Here is an 8,630-nt window from a genome sequence, read left to right as displayed (position 1 = left end):
TCCATTTCCCCATCTTTAAACCTCCGGTGGTTGGTATGTGAACTGAATGAGATAAAATATAGGTAGAACCCTTGGCACAAGGCCTGGCACATGGTAAGCACTTAACTGTCAGGCATCATCATTGTTATCATTACTAAGGTTGACAAAGCAGTAATTCTTTTTTCCATTTCATGCACCAGCCCCCTGAGGGTGGTTTTCATGAGCATGCCCATTTTGCAGATGAGGAAAACTGAGGCTCAGTGAGGGACTTCTGCTTCCTTCTTCCGTAAATTGAAGGAATTGGGCTGGATGTTCTCTCAGCGACTGGCTTCCTCTCCTGAGCTGGGCAGGTACTAAGGGGCAGGGTAGGGAGAAACTTCACTCCCTGTGCTCCCACTTAGCAACCAGCACTGCCCTACCCAAAGAATGCCCCCACAGTGTCCTGGAGGTGAGGCCTGCCGGTTCTCAGCTGTTCCAGATCCCCAGGCAGCTCTGAGGTCTGAGACACCAGCTCTGATCCGAGAGTGCAAAACCCAGCTGGGGTTCCCTGCTGCCCTGGGAGGAGGGAGGAACAGCTAGCTGCCTTCGTGGGAGACTCAGTCTCTGACCTGTTGGTGCCCGGTGTCTGGAGTCCACATGTCCTTCACAGAGAGACTTCCAGCATCTCCTCCTTGAAGTCCACCCTGTCCTGCTCCTGGCTCTCCAGAAGCTCCCTGCTGTTGCCCTTTTCCTGATTGATCTTCCTGGGTGTCTTCAGAAACCTGGAATTCAGGCCCCAGCTGCAAATCAGCCCGTGCCCCAGCTGCAGAGGGCTTCCAGGCCACCCCACCCCAGCTCCACTCCGCCTGGCATCTTGGCCCCTAGGCCACTCACCTGAACAGGAGTTTCTGCCTGGGTTCCTTCTTAATGATGTTCAGATTATGGTAGGGGGCACAAGGCACGTGACGTCTTCTCATAGGTCACATTCACCTGCTTCTGGAAGGAAAAGCAGCCCCACATCAGCCCCTACTCCCCACCCTGCTCCTTCCAGGCCTGGGAGGGAGCAGGTTGGACTGGATGGTTTCTTAAGCCCCTCAGCCCAGGGGTCTGTTAGGGAATATGAAAGTTCTCAAGCATTGGGAAGGAGAAAGGCAGGGGAAGGCCGGGGTAGGGGGTGTGGAAAGAAACAATGGGATGGTTCTGTCACCTACTTGACTGAGACCCATGGGCCAGGAGTGAATTGCATGTTGCTTTTAAATGGCAAATGTCACAAGTAGTAACAAATATATAGTTAGTAGGAGAGACAGCATGGTGGGGTAGCATGAGGGCCTTGCCACCTAGCTGTGTGACTTTGACCAAGTCAGTTTTTCCTCTCTCTGGGGAGTGGACTGTGCAGAGTAGGGACAAAGAGGCTGGGCTTTGGTGTCAATTTAAGCTCCAGCTCCACCATTTGGCAGCTGTGTGGCCTTGGATAAGTTTCTTTACCTCTCTGCATCTGTTGCCCCGGCTATAAAATGAAGATAAAAACATCAATCTCACAGATTTGTTGTGAGCATTAAATTAGTTAATCCATGAGAGCACTTAGCACAGTGCTTAACATGTGGTCTGTGCTCACTAAATGGAATTGCTGCTCTTGGGGCCTCAGTTGCCCTCCCTCCAGATAAGCACACCCAAACTTTAGTCATTTGCATCCTTCCAGCCACCAGCACTACCCAGAGGCCACAAAACAGGGTGGTGCCCAGAGCTACATGGTCTGGATTCAGGTCTCTGCTCTGCCACCTACTGGCTGCAAACACTGGGACAAGTTGACACACCTCTCTGTGGCTCAGTTTCCCCATCTGATAATATCCACCCCATGAGGTTGTGGTGAGGATTAAGTGAGTTAATACAGGCAGAGCCCTCTGAGCAATGCTTGGCAATCACATGCTGTGCCATATTTTAGGAGATGCTATATATTGCAGATGATCGTTATTGGTCTTTTGTTTGTTTGTTTTAATTTATTTCACTTATTTATTTATTTTTGGCCGTGTTGGGTCTTTGTTGCTGTGCATGGGCTTTCTCTAATGGCGGCGAGCGGGGGCTACTCTTCGCTGTGGTGCGCGGGGCTTCTCATTGTGGTGGCTTCTCTTGTTGCAGAGCACGGGCTCTAGGCACAAGGGCTTCAGTAGTTGCAGCATGCGGACTTAGTAGTTGTGGCTTGCAGGCTCTAGAGCCCAGGCTCAGTAGTTGTGGCGCATGGGCTTAGTTGCTCCACAGCAGGTGGGATCTTTCCGGACCAGGGCTCGAACCCATGTCCCCTGCATTGGCAGGCAGATTCTCAACCACTGCGCCACCAGGGAAGCCTGATCATTATTGTTAAGTTTTCTTTAAAGACTCTTTTTAACCTAAATGAATTTATTTATAGACTAGCACACTGGTTTTATATCATCACTGTCAATCATGAGATTGACAAAGTAGTTAAATTTTGCAATCCTAATGCTTACTAAAATAAATAATTATTAGAATTTGGAGTAAACCACCTAAAATCCCCTGGCAGACACCCATTTAGGTATGGGCGCTCCTCACGTTAGGAATGCTGGCCTCGGTCATCCCCAGGCCTTTCCAGCCCTGACAGCTGATGTTCTGCAGGGCCTGAGACCTGGGTTTCTGTCCCAGCTTCCTCCAGGGTACCAGCTTCCTCATCTGGCTTAACAGCAAACGATGCACGATTCATGCAAGCGTGCTTTGAAAGCCTCAAATGCTAAGGAAAGGTGGAATTAAGCAATTAGAAGGCAAGATTCCTGAGTTCCAGGGACAGTCCCCATCCTCAAGAAGTAACTGCCTGTCCCTCGGAATCTCCCAAAATAAAATGATCCCAACAACAGCCACTATGGAGAATATATGGAGGTTCCTTAAAAAACTAAAAATAGAATTACCATATGACCCAGCAATCCCACTACTGGGCATATACCCAGAGAAAACCATAATTCAGAAAGGCACATGCACCCCAATGTTCACTGCAGCACTATTTACAATAGCCAGGTCATGGAAGCAACCTAAATGCCCGTCGACAGACGAATGGGTAAAGAAGATGTGGTACATATATACGATGGAATACTACTCAGCCATAAAAAGGAACGAAATTGGGTTATTTATAGAGACGTGGATGAACCTAGAGACTGTCATACAGAGTGAAGTAAGTCAGAAAGGGAAAAACAAATATCGTATATTAACGCATGTATGTGGAACCTAGAAAAATGGTACAGATGAACCAGTTTGCAAGGCTTCTGAGACACAGATGTAGAGAACAAACGTATGGACACCAAGGGGGGAAAGTGAGGGTGGGGAGTGGGGGGATGAATTGGGAGACTGGGATTGACATATATACACTAATATGTATAAAATAGATAACTAATAAGAACCTGCTGTATAAAAACTAAATAAATAAAATTTAAAAAAAATTTAAGAAAAAAATGATCCCAACACTTCTGGGGCTGCTGGTGAAGCTCCCATCCGTTGAGGCCTGTCCCCTAGTTCTGAGGGGTCTACTGTGGCCCCTGCCCTATCATGTGTGTTGAGACCATCCTGCCCGCTGGCTGAGGTTCACCTTGTGGTTTCCCCAGAATCTGGCAAGCCCATTTGGATCCACAACTCAGAAGATCTTGGCATTATTGTCTTCCCACTTGATGTAGGGCTCGTACCAGGTGCCAGAGAGCAGCTGATACTTGTAATCCCACAGCAGCTGGCAGTCTGCAGTTGCGCACAGAGGGTGCAGACGGGGCGCCTTCATGGAGCTGTGAGGACGAGCATGAGAAAGGTGCTCTGGGGCTCTCGAAGCCGGGGCCCAGGCGTGCAGCGGGATGGTGAAGACGACGGTACTAACAGAAACAGCCACGTGGGGCCTCATTACTCATCTCATTCAATCATCCTGACTCTAACAGGTGGAGACCTTTACCCCCAGGAAGGGATGAGGAAATGGGCTCAGAGAGGTATGGACATATCCCAGTCACCAGGCTTCTAAGGAGCAGGCGGAATGGGGAGCCTAACCCAGCTCTTCAGACACCGAAGCCAACACCCTTCGCCTGGGGGCAGGTGGCAGGGGCACTGGCCAGTGGCGGGCAGCTGGAACCCTGTCTCCAGGTCCCTCTCTGCCCCTGGCCCAGTCACTCAACCTCCCGGATCTCTGTTAAATCAGGATTGTAACATCCATCCTATCCAGCCAGCACCCTAGCAGGAGGTTCTGGAAAATCGAATGTGCTATCATGAAGGGCAAGTGGCAGAGGGAGCCCGGGCGCAAGCTCATAAGTCCCACCTGGGCCACCTGGCTCGGGCGTGGGGGGCAGGTTACCGGACTTCTTCTGAGCCATAGTTTCCTCATGTTGGGTGATGTGAGGATTAAGTAACATAATCGACCAAAAGACCCTTAGCACAGTGCCTGGTACAGAGTAAGTGCTCAAAGAATGTTAAGCATTATATTAAAATTAAATAACTGTGTTTCAGTGACTCCCAGTCACTTTCAACCCGGGAGCTAAGTTTCTGCCCCCTCTGTGGTGTCTTAGGATAAATGTAGTGGCCCCGCCATGACTAGAAAACACACTTTGGGAAGGCAGTCAGCTTATCTGTCAGTCCATCTGGTTACCTGTCTGTTAGTCAGTCCTTTAACAATGAATATGGAGAAGTATATCACCTGATTAGAGCTCAGGCCCTAGAGTCAGACTGCCTGGATTCACACTTCAATTCTGCTACTTCCTGCTGTGTGACCATGGGAAGGTCACTTAACCTCTCTGTGCCTCATTTTCCTTATCTGTAAAATGGGGCTAATAATAATACCAACCTCAGAGCGCTGTTGGGAGGTTAAATAAAAGCCTTAGAACCATGCCTGGCACATAGTAAACACTCAACTATTTAAAAATAAATAAAGTTTTTGGGCTTCCCTGGTGATGCAGTGGTTAAGAATCCTCCTGCCAATGCAGGGGACACTGGTTCGATCCCTGGTCCGGGAAGATCCCACATGCCGCAGAGCAACTGAGCCCGCGAGCCACAACTACTGAAGCTGATCCCACATGCCTAGAGCCCGTGCTCCACAACAAGAGAAGCCACCGCAATGAGAAGCCCACACACTGCAACAAAGATTAGCTCCCTCTCGCCACAACTAGAGAAAGCCCGCACGCAGCAACAAAGACCCAAAGCAGCCAAAAATAAATTAATTTTTAAAAATTAATTATAAAAATAAAGTTTTAAAGGGGGAGGGGGCATGCTCTAGGCCAGTCTGACTGTCTGAACTATGACTGGTAAATCGTCCCTGGCCTGGACATAGGGTGGGCTTGGCGATCCCGGGCAGCACTTTCTGCCCGCTGTGACCAGACTGTGACCAGCACACAGGAGAGTCACTCCACACACCACTGCCAAGCACAGACCCTCTCATTCCCCAGATCAAAATAACCCTCCTTGTCACCCACCCACCTCTGGGACTCAGCCTCAGCACACCTCCCTCCTGTGTGCCAGGGGAGCACAGCCTCCTACTCACCAGTGATCCTGCCATCAATGGGGGCCTGTGGCATCGTGGGGAAGGAGGAGACTCCCTCAGCCCTGCAGCCGAGCTCCACACAGTGAGATAAACTGAGTGACTCCTGCCCGCTGAGGGGCCAGCTGGCCAGGCCAGGGGCATCCACATGGCTCAAGGAGCTGGCAAGCCCCAGGGCTGGTGGCTGCTGCAGGAGGCCCCGATCCCCTCTGCAAGCAGAGGAGCACCATCGATTCTTTGGGCCCAGAGCCTCCCCCCACCCAGACCCCCTCAGTGACAGGCGCAGGAGCCCGTGGGGCTGCACTCCTAGTGCTCTCCCCACACCCAGCCCCTGGTTAGAAGGTCAGGGAAGCACTGGAGGGTGTGGGTGAGGGCCAGACAGCCCAGGTGCTAACCCTAGCTCCCAGACAAGTAACTTAGTTTCTCAAACCTGCTCCCTCATCTGTAAAATTGTTCACAATGCCAAGAGGTGACAGAGCCAGGTCCAGAACCCAGGTGCCCTCTTCATCCACCCAATAACTATTGATGGAGAACCTTCAATGAGACAGGCATTGTTCTAAGAATGTTGGGGACACATCACTAAACTGAAAAGAGCTTCTGCCCTCATGGAGCTTTATATTCTAGTAGGGTAGGGAGGGGGAGGAAGACAGATGATTGAAATAAAAAAGGAAATAGAAGTAGTATACAATATGGGGGGAAGGGATAAAGCACTACCGTACAAGGCAAATAGGGAATTCTGGGAAATGCCTCACAGACATGATAACATTTGAACAGACACCTAAGGAGGTAGATGAGTGAGATATGTGGGCATGTAGAGAAGAGATTGCAAGGCAGAGGGAACAGTAAGTGCAAAGGCCCTGAGGCAGGGGTGTCTCTGGCTTGTTCAATGAGCAGGGAGGCTGGTGTGGCTGGAGAAGCATGAGCAAGAGGGAGAGGAGTGGGAGAGGACAGCAGAGGGCAGGGAGGTCGTTGTATGGACTGGGGCTTTGACGAGTGAGATGAGAGCCACTGGAAGATTTTGAGCAAAGAAGTAACATGACCTGACTTACGAATCTCTGGCTACTCTGTTGAGAATAGATCATAGGAGATCAAGGGCAGAAGCAAGGAGACCAGTGAGGAGGTTCTGGAGGAGGCAGGGGCTGGACCCTGGGCAGCACTACAGGTGTGTGAAGTGGTCGGATTCTGGGTAGATCTTGAAGGTAGAGCCAGCAGGAGTTGTTGACAGTTGGGATGAGGATGAGAGAGAAAGAAAGTAATAAAAAATGACATCCAGCGTTTTGGCCCGAGCAAATGGAAGGTTGCAGCAGTGAGTAAGGACTGGGAGTGACATGAACAGCCCTGTGTGCAGGTCCTCGGAGACCCTGAGGAGAGCAATTTCCATGGAGAGATCAGGAGGAGAAGAGAGGGATGCCACATAAACAACCCTCTGCTGGAGAGGAGAGCAGAGAAAGGGGGAGATGAGAGGCAAGGCCCCTCGGCTAGAGGACAGTCACAGAGGGCAGGGGTGAGAGTTGGGGAGGCAGGGCAGGGGGAGATGGGGAGCTTGGCCCACAATGCTGCCTCTTTCATCATTTTGCCTGGAAGAAGCTCTGCCCTCTGATGAGGCCAATCTGGGGGAGGGTCTCAGAGAGCCTCCTCACCTTCCAGGCAGCAGGGGAAGGGCTGAGTGGGCACCCTCTGCCTGAAAGCTCTTCCGAAAAAGGGCCCACATGCCACAGCTTGCCGCTGGGTCTTGATGTACTGGAGCAACTCATACAGAACGTCAGCTGAAGCGGGGTGGGGGGGGGCGCGGGAGGGCAGGCTGCTGACCAGGTGTCAGCTGGCATGTCCGTCACAAGATTCGTGCTGATGGAGATGCTACGCAGAGGCCTTAGGATGGAAATGGGGAAGGGAGAGGGAGGGAGCAAGACAGCTCCCCACGCCCACCCCCGCTCCCCCAGGTTTGCATCAGAGAAGCCAGTGTGTGACCCTGACCTGAACCCAGGGAGCGGAGTGGGAAGTCGTCCTTGGTGAGGATGCAAAGGGCTCGGCCGTTCATCTCAAAGTCCTGCTCCCTGGTGTGCTGCAGCCAAGCGCAGCCAGTGCAGCTCGTCCTTGTTGCTGGAGAGCATGGGCTGGATGGGGTTGACGGAACCCCAAGGAGGTGCCCAGAGAGGAGGGCTTGGCTACGGGGTGCCTGACTCTCTGGCTCAAATCGCCTCACCTCACAGATGAGACAGAGTTCAGCCTTCAGCATCCGACGAGGCACTTCCAGCCTGGTCGGGTGGCCCAGTGGCCACACAGCCTCACAGGCTGTCTGCAGTCTGACTGCCCTTTGTTTCTCCAGAGGCAGAACTACCTGGCTTGACTCTTGGGCTTGCAGTTTGCAAGCCGCAGGCCTGCGTGGGTGTTGGCATCTGGAAAACGGGGCTGGTGGTCGAGAACAGTGGAGCGTGTAAAAGCGGCAGTATTTGGGTGGGCGGGCTGTGTTCATCCCTGCCCTTTCTCTTGAGTTCTCCCCAAACTTCCTTCTTCCCTTTCCATCTGAGCCTCTTCCTCCTGCCCCCACACCCCTCCCCCAAGAGAAGGGTCTCACTTATCCAAGTGTTGAACAATCACTGATCTCAGCCTTTCTGCCAGAAGCTATGTTAGGCGCTGGGGTCAACGGGGAAGTTACAACTTTTAAGGTTGCAGGCTGGAGGGGCAAACAGTGACCTGGAGCCCTTTCAGAGAAGAAGAGCCGGTTTACATGATTTGAAGGCTGGGCACCTGCCCTAAAGCTAGGGCGCCTGAAATAGGGCCGGGCACGTGACAGAGGGCCAAGCGGCCCCGCCCCCGCCGTCCAGAATGGAGCCCGGGTCTCGCGGAGCTTGAATTCCCGGCTCGGCGTCTCTTCCCTCCACCCTGGCAGAGTGCCCAGCGCCCGATGGGAGGGCGGCACGAAGCCCGGCCGCGCCCATGGCCGAACTGCCGCCGCGGGCTGGACTGACCCCGCCAGCTAATCTCCGTCCGCCCTCCGGGCCGCGCGCCAGGTAAGTTGGGCCCGGCCCCGGCGCCGCGTCCCCGGGCCTCCCCTCCCGGCGAGACCAACTTTTGAGGCACAGGGGTTCGCTTCGAGCCTCCCCTGCTCTTTAGGAAGAGCTGCGCGCAGCATCTTCGTCCAGGGGAACTTCGGCCCCTCATCTCGCCC

General features: G+C 52.7%; 1 protein-coding gene across 1 annotated transcript; it reads right to left on the bottom strand.

Moving 5' to 3' along the window:
* Positions 1-622: 622 nt before the first annotated feature.
* ETV7 (ETS variant 7) lies at positions 623-7,499 on the bottom strand. The gene is given in 8 exon segments (XM_029243283.1): positions 623-740; positions 853-911; positions 913-954; positions 3,545-3,687; positions 5,465-5,670; positions 5,786-5,792; positions 7,102-7,227; positions 7,436-7,499. Coding segments are annotated over 8 exon segments (765 nt in total).
* Positions 7,500-8,630: the final 1,131 nt, after the last annotated feature.

This window comes from Monodon monoceros, unplaced genomic scaffold, assembly GCF_005190385.1.
Source record: "Monodon monoceros isolate NGI ecotype Baffin Bay Population unplaced genomic scaffold, NGI_Narwhal_1 Super_Scaffold_3, whole genome shotgun sequence".
Classification (NCBI taxonomy): Eukaryota; Metazoa; Chordata; class Mammalia; order Artiodactyla; family Monodontidae; genus Monodon; species Monodon monoceros.
The sequence above is the reverse complement of the archived record's forward strand: the minus strand, read 5'-3'. Positions and strand labels throughout refer to the sequence as shown.